This window comes from Mustela erminea, chromosome 14 (genome assembly GCF_009829155.1).
Source record: "Mustela erminea isolate mMusErm1 chromosome 14, mMusErm1.Pri, whole genome shotgun sequence".
Classification (NCBI taxonomy): domain Eukaryota; kingdom Metazoa; phylum Chordata; class Mammalia; order Carnivora; family Mustelidae; genus Mustela; species Mustela erminea.
The window spans coordinates 43255336-43271560 of NC_045627.1; the positions used below are offsets into that span (position 1 = coordinate 43255336).

At 53.6% G+C, this 16225-nt stretch overlaps 1 protein-coding gene across 2 annotated transcripts in view; it reads right to left on the reverse strand.

The window, feature by feature from the left end:
• DLG5 (discs large MAGUK scaffold protein 5) overlaps positions 1-16225 on the reverse strand; it is a 117267-nt gene that overhangs the window by 53084 nt on the left and 47958 nt on the right. For both annotated transcript variants that reach the window (XM_032311856.1, XM_032311855.1), the window contains exons 2-5: positions 14096-14164; positions 3672-3834; positions 1752-1895; positions 965-1148 (exon numbers count right to left, since the gene is read on the reverse strand). In XM_032311856.1, coding sequence (XP_032167747.1) covers positions 965-1148; positions 1752-1895; positions 3672-3834; positions 14096-14164 — 560 coding nt within the window. The remainder of the gene's footprint in view (positions 1-964; positions 1149-1751; positions 1896-3671; positions 3835-14095; positions 14165-16225) is intronic.

Genomic DNA, 16225 nt, shown 5'->3' on the forward strand with positions numbered 1-16225 from the left:
ACACAGATCTGTGTGATCGTCTGACTAGCATTAGTCTCCCCCTCTGGACTGCAGAGTCCAAGAGTGTCTGTTCACGGATATCCCAGGGCCTCACATTAGGCAGACACTCCAAAAATACCTGCTAAATGATCACAAGGCTATGTGAGCGAGTGGACGGATGGACGGTAGGTGGGCTGCTGAACGGGCGGAAGGATGGAGAAAGAGGATGGATGATGGGTGGGTGGATGACGGGCTGGGAGGGTGAGGGATGCATAGAAGGATGGGGGATGGGTGAGAGGATGGAAGACGGGTGCAAAGATGGCCGGGAGGTGGGAGTACGGGTGGGAGGACGGGTGATGGGTAGAAGGACGGATGATGGGTGGAGGATGCATGATGGGTGGAGGATGGAGGATGGGTGCAGGATGGAGGATGGGTAGATGATGGGTGGAGGATGGAGGATGGGTGCAGGATGGAGGATGGGTAGATGATGGGTGGAGGATGGAGGATGGGTGCAGGATGGAGGATGGGTAGATGATGGGTGGAGGATGGAGGATGGGTGCAGGATGGAGGATGGGTAGATGATGGGTGGAGGATGGACAGGAGGTACAGGACGGATGATGGGTGGGTGGAAGGATGGAAAGGAAGTGGGAGGACGGATGATGGGTGGGAAGACAGATGATGGAAGTAAGGGTAAATGATGGGTGGGAGGATGGCTCTGGGGTAGAAGGAGGGATGACGGTGGAAGGAAGGATGGGAGGATGGATGGGAGGGAGGATGGGAGGATGGATGGGAGGACGGATGGGAGGGAGGATGGGAGGTGGGAAGACAGATGAGAGAGGGAGGATGGATGGAAGTGGGAAGACGGATGGGCGGTGGGAGGATGGATGACAGATGATGGGTGGGAGGACGGGGGATGAGTAGATGGATGAGGGGGTAGAAGGATGCCCAACCTTGGTCTGCTCCCTACCACCCTGCCCGGTTCTACCTGCTGCTGTTGGGCCCGGAGGTCACCGATCTCCTTCTGATCCTCCTCGTGGAGCCGCTTCATGTCCTCCCACGACTGCTGCAGCAGGTTACGTTCCCGCAGCAGCTGTCCGTTCTCCCGCCTCAGCATGTCCACATCATCCTTCAGCTGGGTCTGGTCGCTCAGGAGCCGGCTGTGCAGTGTGCTACAACCCCATACACACGGTGAAACGCAGCCAGCCTCCAACCCCTGCCAGCCCCACTTCTCTCACCCCTCCACATCCCAGTACTCCCAGCACCCACGATGGGAGACCATAGCAACCAGGGCAGCAGCACTCAGAGGCAGGCCAAAGCCTGGTGTCAGCCAAATACCAGAAAGAACCACACTGCCTGTAAAAACCTAATACCTAAAAGGGCACATGGATGAAGACCAAGGCAACGAGATGAGCCCTTACCTGGTACAGGCCTGGCCCCTCTAAGTACTGAGGCCTGGGCAAGGTCAGCAGGTGGGCAGGTAAGGCGGGTCAATACCCTCAGAGAAACCCCAGGAGACCAAAAGGGAACAGGCCCATCTGCCTCTCCTACAGCAGGAGCTGCAGCAAAGCTCTGGACAGCGACCCACGAGCCCAGCCATCTGTCTGGCTTCCGGCCTCATTTTCAATCCCTTTCCTGCCAGTTGTGCTTCTGCGGCTGTCACTAGCTGGTATGAAGAGTTCGCATCTCAGCTTGTACCTTAGAAAAACCGAGACCCAAAGACCCCAACCCGCCTGCTGAAGGCCCACTAAGTGCCATGAGGCAGTCCCACTCACTGATAGAAGTCGGTCTCCTTGGCCACCTCCTCGCACCTCTTCAAGGCGTTGGTGTGCTGCTTCTGCAGGCTCTGCAGGTCCGACATGGCCCGGACGCACTGGATCTTCAGCCGCTCGTAGTCAGGATTCAGCCTGTGGTAGGGCCTGACCCAGACAGCAGCAGTGAACGCAGGCCCTGGGATCACTCCCAGAGACAAGGCATGTCTCTGCCCGGGGAGCCTCCAGCCCAGTGTCCCTGGATACCGGTCTCCTGCACACCCCCCCAACCACCTGGCGCGTGGTCAACTCAAGACATCCTGGCCTCCCCAGACTCACAGGAGGAGAACAATGATACATGGCCTTGGTTGCCCGGGCTCTTTGCTCAAGCCTGGAGAAGGTACTGTCTTCTCTAGCAGCTCCCGGGGAGACCACACAACTGGCCTTCACCCACAGTGGGCACCCCAGAAACCCGTGAGGAAGCTTTTCCTCTTTTTAGGAAAGTGTCAATCTTGGGAACTTATCATCAAGGCCCAGACCAATTACATTGGCATCCTTGGGGTGTCACACCTTGGGGGTGTGACCCAGACACCAGAATGGGGACTCCACTGTGCAGCTACTATTGAGGACACTGGCCGGGAGCACTGCTTCTCTGTGTCAGAATGTGTTAGAAGTCCAAATCCTCAGGTCAGTTCCAGAACTCCTGAATCAGATGCTTGAGGGGCAGGACGGAGGGAGACCTAACCTGGAACCTGAGCTTTAACAAGCCCTCTGGTGACGCCAGTGCACGCGTCAGGGTGAGAGCCAGCCCTACAGCCGGCGTCAGTAACCCTGCTCTGCGGAAGGCTGGAGAGCAAACACGGCAGGCTCTGCCAGCCATCCAGGCTCTGGGGAACCCCGTGCTCTGCCTCAATGACACGAAGGCAGGCACTGGACAATATGCACTCTAGCACGCCGTGTCTCTGCAGGCCTTGCCTCTGTGCTGAGGACCGTATTGTCGTCAAAGTAAGCTCAGCTGGCTGGCTTTGCCACCCTGATATCACCCCAGAGGAACTTCCTCAGGACAAAGCACACACATGCCTGATGTTCCTAAAGGCAATCCCCTTCCCCTCAGAATCCCTAGGAGAATCTCCTAGAAGGATAAATCAAACTGTTTCCCTCCTCCTCCATGAAGCCCTCCTGGGTGGGGGAGGTGGGGAAAGACACTCCCTTTGCCTCACCCTATGGACCTGGTACCCACATCTAAATCCCAAAAAAGGAAGTAAAGATTTTCTCCAAAACCACAAAGGAGTGGAATATACCCTCCTAAAACACACACGTGGCGGGAACAATGAACACTGGCACACACAATGATCCATGTAGCAGTAAGAGGAGGGGCGCGTGCAGTCACACAGATGCACAGGCAGATGCTCGAGGGCTCAGCACAGGGACAGCTGCCTCCATGAGGGCAGGACCACAGACAAGCAACAGAAAAGGATACTGAGGAAGTATACTGCTCTGGTGCTGGAAGGCAGAGGCCTTGAGAGGGACAGTGACAAGCCCGAGGCCACGCAACCAGCTCATGAGGAGGCACCAGAGTGGGACCAGGCCCCACCAGCTGCTGCCAAAGCTACCCACCGAATCGTCACCTGCAGAGGACAAGTACATGACAGACACCCACACTTCACAAGCTCTGCGTCATGTGACTCAGGCCTGGACAGGGCTGATCTGCCTCGGGACTGGGCTCCAATCTGGCTTGGAGGAAGCTTAACCTCCCCCCACCCAGGGCTGCAAGGACAGCGTTTCCAAGGGACAGGGGAGTGAGGCAAAGGGACACTCTGGCAGCACAGCACGGACCCCGGGGAGCTAAGGATGAGTGCCTGGCAGGGAGGGGCTGGCATGATGACCTCGGGGGAGTAGCCCTGGTCCATCGGGCCTGGGCAGGGGAGCAGGTGCGATCACTACCTCTTATCAAAGGTCGTCCCATGGGTCGCGAAAGCCAGGCGCTTCCGAAGTTCATTCCTCTCTCGGGTCATCAGCCGCAGCTGAATGGAGAGGTTCTCCACTTTCTCGTTCACCTGACGGTCTGTGAGGAGGGGAGGCGGGGATGGCGCCTTCCCGGTGGTACCTGGAGAAGGGAAAATAAATAATACAGTGACCCGACATTTAGACAGCACTCGCTAGGTCTGCCAGGCACTGTTCTGAGCCCTGCGTCAGCTGTGCCCAACCCTACCAGGTGGGTCCTGCTGGCATCTGCCTTTCAGATGACACCAAGTCTGGAATAAGAGGGGAAACAGAGACCTAAGCCCAGGCTGTGTGCTCCAGCACCCCAGGATCACCCACCCATTCTGCTGGCCCTGACTGGGGACCTCCACTCTCTTCCCAGCATGACTTTGACACCTCCAAGATGGAACCCTCTGGGCCCTGATCTGCGTGTTTTTGCCTGGTTTGGAAACAGTAGCTATCCCCAACCCCTGGGCATAGAGAGGCCAGCCTAAGGCCTGAGAAGAATAGAATGCATGGCTTGAGGAAGAAGGGCCAGGTGGGACCCAGAGAAGCTTCTGGGGCCAAAGGCAGCTGGCCCTGAAGCTGGGGCCCAAGGTCTGTGTTCCCACCCCCACCCCAACCAGGGCTGAATATGCTACACAGCTCCCTTCTTCAACCTCTCCAAATGCCCAGAGGACCTGCCCCAGGCAGCCCAGGGCTGTGGGCTCAGAGAAGGCTCTCCAGCAAAGCCGCCCATGGCTAAGTCAGTATGACGTGATGCAGGTAAGTCCTGGGGCCTCTGGCTGCCCAGTCCATCTCAGGCCCTCATCACCTGCACCCAGGACTATCAAAGGAAACCCCATGCCTTATGCTATTACTAAGGACCAGTAGTAGCACCTCTGAAAAGATCCAAATCCTTTTCTAAGAAGGAAGCATCTCACTCAAATGTCCCAAAAAACAGACAAAATCCATGGTGCTTTTATCTTTAACTCTGTCCACACATTCACCCAGGATATCCATTAACCCTCAGGGATCCGAGGCAGGGTCACAGGAACTCACAGCAGCCATCGCATTTTATGGATGTGACCTGGGAGGCCAATCACCCCAGGGAACACAGTGTCTGTCTCCCCAGCAGCCCTAGAATGTGTGAAGGGCAAGATGCAGGTCTTCTGAACCTGGGCCATCTTGATCACCAGTCCCCCAGCTGATCCTTTTGGCCGAGTGCTCATGTAAACCAAGCGTCCCCCAGAATAAAAAATGGGCACTCAGTTGTGGCCTAATGTCCTCCAGGAGTGCCAGGGAAGATGGGGACTTGGACACTTTGGCAGGGGAGGCAAACCAGATCACGGCGTGGGACAGGAGCTCCCACCTCTCAGCTCAGAATTATATTATTGGGAACCCCAACCACCTGATCTGGTACCCCCAAAAGTGCATTTATTACAGACCCACCACCACTGTAGTGGTTGGGGCTGCTGGGCTCCAGGCCTGGCCCAGATGGGTCAGAATGCCATCTGAGGTGTGGCCCACGACTAGCACTGCCCATGAGCATCTCCCCTGAACCCTACACAGTTCTACTCCACAACCTAAGAAGCCTCCCCTCACCTTTTCGCAAAAGACCCTGATCCTCCCCCCTGCCCCCAGAGGTCTGGAAAGCAGCTCATTACAGCTGTACAGGCTTCCTCCTCTGGCAAACGAAGTCACTTGTATGAGCCTTGACCCAGAGCCAGGTCTACACTGTCAAATGACCTGCAACAGCATAGCCGGCACTTGGACAGATGAGGCTTCCTCTGGACATATGTCCAGTACCCCTTCTGCTGATGCCTGTGAGTCACGCTCTAACCAACTTCAGGGGGCAACGATCCATGTGTGACAAAAAAAAACCCAAGAGAGTGGGATGAAAAGACAAAGAGCTCCTAGAAATGGGGTATTTCCATGTTCACGGTCATATGCCAACTCACACAGCAGCAGCCTACACAGATGTCCCGGGCATTAACATCCCAAACCCAGGTGGGCACTCACACTGTCATCCCTGTCTACAGCTGAGAAAATGGAGGCCCTGCAAGATCAGGGAACTGACTCAAAATTGCACAGAAAGAGCCAGCAATGCCCAAGGATGGGAGCCCAGGCACCTAGGTCCAGAGCACACGCTCTCTGCCTCAGTGCCCCACTGCCCCCCGAACAACAGCCACGACTAGTACTTACTTCCTGCCTGGCATTTTCTAAAATGCATCCCAAACCCTTAAGGAAGCTACTGTTGTTAGTCCCATTTACAAATCACAAAACAAAAACTTATCAAGATCAAATGAACTATCCAGGTCATAGAGCCAGTAAATGACAGCACTGAGTTTTGGACCTCCTCCTACCTACCTGACACCAGAGCCCAAGGTCTTCACCTAAAGGTTCACAAACTTTTTGATCTTAGGACTGCTTTACATACAATCTTAAAAATGACTGAGGACTCCTAAGGGCTTTTGTTTACATGAGTTATAACTCTCTAATGAGAGCTACCAGATTAAAAATTAAAAATAAGAATTTTAAAAATCTATTAATTTTAAAATAACCGAAAATCCATTCCATGTTGACATAAAATTTTTTCCTATGAAAAACTAACTACCCTTTCCATTACAAAACAAAAAGTGTAGCAAGAAGAGGGACATTGGGGCTCCTGAGGGGCTCAGTCAATTAAGCATCCGACTCCTGATCTCAGCTCAGGTCTTGATGTTGGGGTCGTGAGTTCAAGCCTCGTCCTGGGCTCCACACTGGGTGTAGAGCCGACTTTAAAAAAAAAGAATGGCATCACTTTGCAACTTTCTAATGCTACTGGTGTCTGGCCTCATAGAGATAGCTGGAGTCTCTCGGCCGTGCAGCACCGCACGCAGGACGGATGCACCTGTAGAAAAGTCTGCTTGACAGCAAAGTCTGCTGAGGATGAGAGTCAAAAAGGCAAGTGGTATCTTGTACCTTAAGAAAACAGTTTTGACCTGACAGGCCTCATGAAAGGACCTCAGGGACACCGCGCCATGCTTTGAGAACAGGTGCTCTGTGCCATAATCAAGTCCAAGAAGTATCACAGAAACATGAACTCGAGAGTTCCAGAGATGAAAAGCACATCAGGCTCAGCAACTTGCCTCCAGGGAGATAGGATTTTCACCCCACTGGGGGAAGAAGGCAAAAGAAAGATGCAGCCCTTCCTTGGCTTTTGAGGAAGCTGGAGAGAGAAGCAGCAGGACAGAGATCGGGGTCATCAGGTCTGTCACCACACACAGCCACCGTCTCCTGCACAGGTGAGGACCTGAGGGGAGCCGACCATTCAGACAATGCAGCGCACCGACACTGCCCCACAAAACCTAGGTGCTGGGTTCTATGCTGAGTGCACTCTGTCCTTAGCTGATTCAGCCCACGGCACCCTCCCAGGGACGTGCTACGACCATCCCCTGAGAACCTGACACCCACAGAGACTGCACAGCCAGGTAAGCGGTGCATGCCCAGACAAACGTGACGCAGGCTCAAGACCCAGGGCCACCACCCTGACACTACACTGCCTCCTGACAGGTAGCACTCCAAAGGGCTGAACACACCCGAGATACATACAGGTCTGAGAAGCCATCAAACTCAAGGGGGCCCTGACTCAGGAGACCATGCTGCCTGGATGCCTACCCTTCCACAGAAAGGGGGGTGGAGGGCCACAGGGCACCTCAGGAAGAATCCCAAGATGGGCTAAGTCTGGGCATGCCAAATTAATGGCAAGTGGTCCAGAAAATCCTCTCCATTCACAGTCAATTAAAAATAAAGTTTTTCTGGGGACCTGAGTGGCTCAGTCCACTAAGCATCTGATGTCAACTCAGGTCACGTTCTCAGGGTCCTGCGATCAAGCCCCATGTCGGGCTCGAGCTCAGCAGGGAGCCTGCTTCTCCCTCTGTCCCTTCCTCTGCCAGCGCAATTTATACCTCAATGACGTGACTTCTTAAAAACCTACACTAACAACAAAACCTGCAATGTCCCAAACAGAAGCCACCCTCCCAGGAGTGGTGTGGTCATTGGAGTTGTGGACCGTCAGCCCTCCCCACCCCCTCAGTACCTCACCACAGGTACAGCAGACAGCGTAAAGAACAAGCAAATACGAACTCACATCAGGTGAGTTGTCCACAGAAACTGCAAACGACTTTCCCTCAGCTCTCCTATCTCTGCATAGTTGTTCTTTTGGATTCAAATGCAAAAGTGTCCACTCTCCCCGACTTCACTTCTTTCTCTTTCCAATCTGGAAGCCACTCAAAACAGCAGATTTTTTTTTTCTTTTTCTTTTAGGATTTTATTTGTCAGAGAAAGAGAGCAGAAGCAAGGGGAGCAGCAGGCATCGGCAGAATCAGGCTCCTCACTGAGCAAGGAGCCCAACAGGGTCCTGGGATCATGACCTGAGCCAAAGGCAGACACTTAACCAACTGAGCCACCCAGGCACCAGAGAAGATAGAGGTCTTTCTTCCTTTTTGTATCCAGGATGGGGTCCAAGGGGTAAGGGACTTAGGCCGCATTAAAATGGGGGTGCTTCAGAGATCCCAAGAGAGCAGGCACAGGCCCTGGATTTTGGAGACAACACCAGGTCTTGGCATGAGAGGGAGAGCAGGAGCAGAATCCGGCAGGGGGCAGAGCAGGCCCCTTTTACCACATGAGTCCTAGCTCTGCCTCCCAGTTGCCATGGCTGGTGCGGCCACCTCCACAGACCGCTGAGACTCAGCAAGCTACTTGGCAGCTGGGTAGTCTCTGCCAGAAGCCCCTTTGTCCTTAGCTCCCTCACCACCACATGTCAGCTGAAGGCCTCCCCCTCTGTCTTATTTACAGCTAGACAAATCGCAACTCTGCTCCAGAGCCCTATGGGCCCATGGTGCCAGAGCCGAGGAGAACACTGGTCATGGCCAATAGCAGTTCGGTGGAGTGGGCATGCCCAGCTAAGCTTCCTAGCTATGTCCAGGCCCCCGCTCTCAGGGGAGAAGCGAAGCAGTGGCAGAACGTGGTCATCAGGGGCAGCAGCAAGCAAAACCAAGCCACCGTCCTCTCCTGCCCAGGAGAGCCAGAACCATCAGGAGAGACACGGTCTCTCATCATGAACCAGGGCTTCTGAAAGCACCTAATGTCACCAACATGTGAGAAAGTACATCTCAGGCCTAGCCAGACCTCCTAACTCAGAAACCCAGGACGTGCAGTCAGCACTCCCATCCAGGTGATTCTGATGTCCGCTCAAGTTTGAGAACCTCTGGCCTGGACCAAAGTGGCATCTGCTGGACAGCGGCTTTCTTCCCCCTCGTTTTACTGGCTGTCCGGTAGCTACTGCCCATTGATGACACGCAGGGAGGGCCCCTTCCCCAGGGAGCTCAGGGAGATGTCCCCCCAAGTCAGTCAGGACAGGACAGAGGCCCAGCTTCTCCCAGGACTGGGCGTCCAGCAGCTGCAGCCATGCCCACCTCTCATGGAAAACACTTGCTCTCCAAGCAGATGCTCAACTCGGGGTCTGTTCTGCAAAAACCTGAACCAAGAGAGGCAAGCACTGGCCTCTTGCCCTCTTGCTTCCTCACTGCTCCTACTTCTGAGGCACCATTCTTAGAAGCCCAACACAAGGCCGACCTACTCCGTGAAAGGGACTCTGACGCCCCTCGTCAGACGTAGCTGCTCCTGTCCCTGGGCTGTTCGCTTCCTTCGATTTTTACTCAGAGCGCAGTGGCGGCTGGATTCCCTCTCTGGTCCTATGGCCTGAATGCCAGTGTCTCCCCACCAAGATCCCAACAACCCCCCAGGTGTGGGATTAGGAGGTGGGGCCTTCAGGAAGTGATTAGGTCATGAGAGAGGCTCCCACATGAGCAAAACTAGTGCCCTCCTAAAAGGACCCAGAGAGCTCTCTCCCCCTTCTCCCCGTGACGACACAGGAGGAAGACGCCATCCGTGGAGCTGAAGCAGGCCCTCACCAGACGCGGCATTGGCCTCAACCTTGAACAGCCAGCCTCCAGAACCGTGACCAACAGATGTCTGTGGTTCCCCAGCGGCCCAGTCGATGGTGGTCGGTTTTGGCAGCCTGGATGGACTGAGACACCCAGAGGACTGTAGGTCAGGGGCCAAAGCTCTCTACGACCACTCCAAGCACTAAGCATGTGCTCCAAAAGAAGTGCTCCCATTCTTTGGAGGAACTGAGAAAACAGGCCTCCGACCCAAAGGCCCAGGAAAGGAAGGGTCAGAAGGCCCAAGGAGTCGAGGTGAGAACCTGCCTGTGTGATGACTCACCGCACTTCCCATGCCAACCAGCAGCTGCACTTTCAAGGAATCTCCCCTAGGACATAGAGGAAGGCCTCCCTCCAGCTGCTTCTCTTGCCAACAAGCCAAGAGACCTCTTTGTTTAATAAGAAACCTTTCCTGTTGCCTCAATCTGTATAAAATTTAAAGCTCATTTTATAAATGCTACCCAAGAATGTCTATTCTCCTTAAAACGTCCCCAGTTGTTCCAGGTCAGAAATAGAAGGCACCTGAGAAATCAGGTCAGGATGAACGGAGAAAAAAAATATCAACTGCCTTAAACGAATGTGTGCTCCCGGGGCAGATCCCTGAGGCCTACCCACGGGATGGGTTACCTACAGACGGGCTGCATGGGCTGGGGGAGGCCTCCAAGAAGCCACACGTGCTCAGCTGATGAAAACTGCTGAAAAAGGTGTCCACAGAAAGAATCTGGGTTAGCACAGGCTTAGTGAGCTGTTAGCCATGTCCAGCTGAGAGCCGAAAGGGGACAGGCCACCTGCAGACCTAACGGTAGCCAGGCAGCCGACCGGGCAGCAACTATCGCAGAGAAGACGCAACACCCAAGGCTTCCTCTACCAACTTTCCCTTATGTGGACTGTAACTTGTCATTCTTTTTCCACATGGGGTTTGTTAAGGAGACATAGTGGGAAAGGGGAGGAGATTTCGATTAATTGTTGGTGTTTTGGTTTTTTAAAAATTTTATTTATTTATTTGCAGAGAGAGAGTACACATAAGCAGGGGGAGCAGTAGGCAGAGGGAGAAACAGGCTCCCTGCTGAGCAAGAAGCCCCATGCAGGACTCGATCCCAGGACCCTGGGATCATGACCTGAGCCGAAGGCAGACCTTAACTGAATGAGCCACCCAGGCGTCCCAGGGAGGTGATGCTTTTATCGTAAGACATTGCCCCTCCTGCCTTGCCTTAGCTCTGTGGACAGACTGTGAACAAACAAGAACAGCCAGTCTCCATCCGCCTAGGGGAAGAGCATCACCTGTCATCAGGTGAGGCTGAGCCAGGAGAAATCCTCCAGGAGGCAGAGAAGCGGTCCCCATGGCTAACCCCATAGCTCATACCACTCCAAGGGACAGGTCCAAGCCAGCCACAGACATTCCAGCGCCCTGGCCAGGGAAGAAGTCAGGCCAGCCCACCTCAGACCAGGAAACCTGTTAAATGTAGATGCCGGGCACCATGCTCAGAGCTTCTGATGCAGCAGGTATGGGGCAGAGCTCAGGAACTGGCATCTCAAACAAGGGCCTGAGTGCTGCTGGTCCAGGGACCACATCGCACGAGCCACTGCTCAGGGCACAGACTAGTGATCCAGCGCAGTCAGTGTGAGGACAGCCTGCCGGGAAATTTCTGGGAAGGCTGCTTTGCTGATAAGGAGACACGAGAGGACCCTTTTCATCTTCCGGACCCTTGTGATGACAGATGTTCTTTCGTCTGCTCTGTCCAGTATGGAAGCCACGAGTCACAGGTGACCAGAGAGCACTTGAAATGTAACAAGTGTTACTGTTGAAACTAGAAACGTTCATTTTAGTTCATTTTCATTCAATTTAAATAGCCACCTGTGGCCAGTGGCTCCTACAAGGGACCCTGCAGGCCCAGACACTGTCACGTCTAGACGTGGAGCTGCGGCTACAGGTACCCCGCCATCAGCATGAGCCAGACACACACAGGGGCTCCCAGAGCCCCGTCCCAGGATGCTCAGCCCAACCTCAGTGGCTTCTTATGTGAGAACACACGTTTCTTTGTTGTTTAAGGCAGGGTGAGCAAGTATTCCCTATTGCTACAGCCAAAGGTCTCCTGGCTGATACAGCCACAAGGACATTGAAGTCAGCCTGCAGAACTGTGGGGCTACTCTTCCCAATGATGATGTCAACTGCTGGCATAAGAACGAAAGAAGCAGGGCATCTCGGTGGCTCAGTCAGTTAAGCATCTGCCTTTGGCTCAGGTCATTATCCCAGTGTACTGGGACTGAGCCCCACGTCAGGCTCCCTGCTCAGCGGGAAGCCTGCTTCTCCCTCTCCCACTCCCCCTGCTTATGTTCCCTCTCTTGCTGTGTCTCTCTCTGTCAAATAAATAAATATAATCTTTAAAAAAAAAAAAAAAAAAGGATTGGAATGGACTTTATGGGGAAAAAGAAAAAAAGAAGTAGTACAAAAGAAGCAAGACTTTGGTCTCAAAGAGGGACCCAGAAGAGGGTCTGACCCAAAAGGATGCAACCAGACCATTCAGCATTCAAGATCTGGGCACCAAAACCCAAGGCTCAGCCTCCAACAGGAAGTCCACAGCACTGCCTTCTGCCTGCTTGCCAAACAACATCTGGGGACACTGCTGACCTCTCCTTCCCAAGGACTGAACCAGCTTCAGGTACGTGTGGAACCAACCAACAGGTGGTTGACATGAAGCTTCTTCCAGAAGCTGCGAAGCTCTAGCCGCATAAAAAGTATCTTCACACTCCTGCTTGAAATTCCACAATTAATTGGTGTGGTTTAAGTAACACCTCTCTCTTTGGAAAGACTAATGCAAACATTTCTAAGAAAGGTACCATGTTAAGCCCTAAAGTGTCGACGAGATGAGTCTGTCAGCTCTCTGTCAGATCACTGCCCCTTGTTCCCGAGTGAGCATGAGGGAGGCAAGAGAGGTGCACTCGGGGTTGAACAGCTTCGATTTTCCTAAAGCCCACATCGCCGTTCCCCCCATCCGGACTGCCCCACTCCAGGGGCTTCCTGGGGACTGGTCCCATGTTAGAAATTCTAACAACCCCACCATTGGGCCGGCGGACCCACAGCAGGCAGCACAAAGGCTAAATAAAGAAGCTCTGACCTATGGTCCCAGAAGAGTCCTCCCTGAACCCTGCACAGGGATGAGGGACCTGTGCCTGGCCTCACTGTTGAAATCCTGACCCCCTAGTAAACGTGAATGTGACCTTATTGGAGATACAGTCTCTGCCGATGATCAGGTGAAGATGAGGTCAGCCTGGAGTAGACTGGTGTCCCTCTGAAAAGAGGATATCTGCAGACAGACACGCACAGGGGGAGAGCACCATGTGAAGACAAGGGCAGAGACTGGGATGACACACCGGCCGGCAGGAGGAAGGACAAAGGCCCGGGACAGACCCTGCCCCGATGCCATCTGAGCCATGAGAGAATGCACTTCTGCCTTGTCAGCACTTCGCTACAACATCCCAGAGAGCACTGCGCTCCCTCCCTCCCGGCACCAGCCCCACCGGGCTGAGCTCGCTCACTGTCTTTACTCACAAAACCATCTCCCCCGCGGACCCTAAGATCCACAGGCACAGGGGCCACGTGTGCCCTAGTCCCCATGCATTCCAAGCCCACTTGTAGCTCAGCAGAGGTACTGGCTAAGTGCCCGTCGAATTAACACATTAAAGGTCTGCCCCTGACAGGGTCTGGAGTCCTCCACAAGAGCATCCACTTTCCCATCTGTCTATGCGCAGGGGATAATAATTGGACTGGATGACCTCCAGGGGCCCTTCCCACTACAGACACTCCAGGACTCTCCACCAAAGGTGTATCCATCCATCAGGGTCCGATCGGACATGAGAAGACACACGTGTTAAACAGAGGGCACGTGATGCAGGAATGGGTCCCAGAGGTGCGGGAAGGCTGGGAGATTGGGACAACCTTCTTGCTGGGATGTTTTCAGGGAAGGGAAAGCAGGACGGGCTGTGGGCTTCTGGAGACACATGGATGGGCTACTCCTGTCCCCAAGGCAACACATGGCCGAGGGGACTGTTCCTGCTTACAAAAGACAGTCCCAAAAGGGGCCATTCTCATGGACAGTGGTAATAAGGCACTAGGTTGGGGGCAGAGGGACAACAAACACACTGAAAAATCCCAAACCCTGACAAAGTGAAGGAATGGTAGGACACAGCTTCCCCCCAGCACCTGCCAGCACCAGATCCCTGCCCTCCTCCATTAGAAAAATGTGCTGCTGACGGGAGAAGGTGTGAATGGAATCAACAGAAGATGGCCCCTTGAATGATCCAACAAGTGAGGCCGACTTCCCACTCTGGAGACTCAGGGCTACCTCAGCTTGCACCCAGCCTCTCGCCCCGGATCCACCCGGTGCCCTCCAGGAAGGAGGGGTGCCCAGGGGTACTCACCCACACTGCTGAGGGAGCTGCTGCTTTCTGAGTCTGAGGGCATGATGGACAAGACGCTGTAGGTGGAGCCTGGGGACAGAAGGACAGACCATTTGTTACTAATTCCAAACTACTGTCAGACCAACTGAGTTTTCAGTCAGCACCAGACTGAGAAACACCACCAAGTCAGGGACTAGAAATCGGATCTAAGGGGCCAGGCAGGTGTGGTCAGCAGGGTCTAGTCCGTGGTACTTCTGCCTGGCCTCCCACCTCACCTTTCCACTACCCTCCTGCCCTGGAAACTATCCATGCACAGAGGGAACTCGAAGCCAGTCCGTTGTCTCTCCGTAAGACTTCTGGGGAAAAGCTCAGCAAGGAAGCAACATGCCCCAGGTTAAAAAAGGGTCTGGGGATTTCCTGCAGATCTTTATCAGTACCATGCTGGCTTCCGTGCAGTGAGGAACAGGGTATAAGTTAAACATCTACGAACTATTTGTTCTTTCTGCCTCAGTATTCTGCTCTTGGGTTCTGACTATATTTAAGCTCAGTCTTTCATAATTTAGTCAGCGACTGCCCCCTTATTAAAAATTACTCATAAAATTATGAGCAATTACACCGTCACCAAAGCCAAGGAGCCTCTTTTTTGGCCAACACTTAATGTTGTTACCTTGGTGTTGGACACACAACCGCACCACAGTTCAGTTTGAATTCGAGGGTTTTCTAAGCTAGGATGTTACCCGCCTCGCATCAGTATAGTCTCTGGGTGAAGAAACCCCATTTCCGAATCAGCGCTCATCCGCACATGAGTAACTGGGTCACACTGAGCAAGTTGCTTGTTTTCTGCAATTCTGCTCCCTGGCCTATACAAGGAAGGGGTTCAACCCTTATAAGATGGCTTATAAGACACCTCAGGATTACACTTTCCCCGGATGGTGTGCTTTGTCTGTGACTACAGGTGACACCAAGTTAAAAGGGAGAACCCACCCCAAGATTATCTTGGGAACTGAGATGGTGGGTCAAAGAAAACAAGAATAATGGCAGGAATGCAATGTTTTGTCCTTGGAACCAAAAGAACTACGGAGGGAAGAGGTGTGTGCGCCATGCAGAGCAGAGTGTAGAGAGGGTGAGCTAGAGATGGGATTTTTGCAGTAAAGCCTTTGAACAAGCCTCAGGGCTCTGAGGAGAAAAAGCAGCCAAGAACTAATGAGATCCAGGGCTCCAAAACCAGAAAGGTGGGGGCTAGATTTGAGGCTTCTCCCCCACCTCAACTCTTGACTAGCTACCTAATACTCGCATACCCTCTCAAAGGACAGCAAAGGGATGAAGTGGGGGAGAGGAAGAAGGAGACTCATGGGGGCGGGGAGGGAGGAAACCACCAGGGTGATAAGAGACCCAGAGCAGAGGGGGAGGAGGAGATGTAGGGCAGACAGACAGGTAGCCCTGGTGTACCGGCATGCACGGGAGCTGGCAGGTGTGCCCCCTCACCCACCCAGAAAAAGAGATGAAAGCCCAGAGCAAAAAGAAAAAAACGAGGAAAAGGGACTCTGGTAACGGCGAGAACTAGGACAGTGGCCGGCATGACTGGTGGACTCGTTATCAAATTGTCTGAGACTCTCTTAAAAACCTGTGGGTGTTATGCTGTTCTATATTTGTCCAAACCCCTGGAATGTGCAACACCACAAGTGAAACCTAATGTAAACTACAGAGTCTGGGCAACAACGGTGTGTCAGTGCGGGTTCGTCGACGGTAACAAACGTACCACTCCGGGGCATGGTGCTGACAGTGGGCCAGGCTGTACACGTGTAGAGGCAGGGGGTCGGGGGGGGAGGGAATTCTTTCTGCTTTCCCCTCAATTTTGCTGTGAATCTAAAAGGCTCTAAAAAACTTTTTTTAATTACAAAAAAGAAGAAGAAGAACCTGTGGATGTTTTGCATGAACTGAAGAGGAAGACTTAGGGAGAAGACAGATGTTCTGTCTTCAGACAGGACTGTCAAAGGGCTCCATCTGTGCCGAACGGCATCGGGCAGCAGGACAGAACATGGCAGGGTGCTGGAGAAGGCCGCGGCTGGGGGCGCCCAACTGTCAGGCCTGGCTAGGTCCCAAGAGACCTGGGAAGGGCGGGACCTCCTCGACACACACCTCACTTCACCG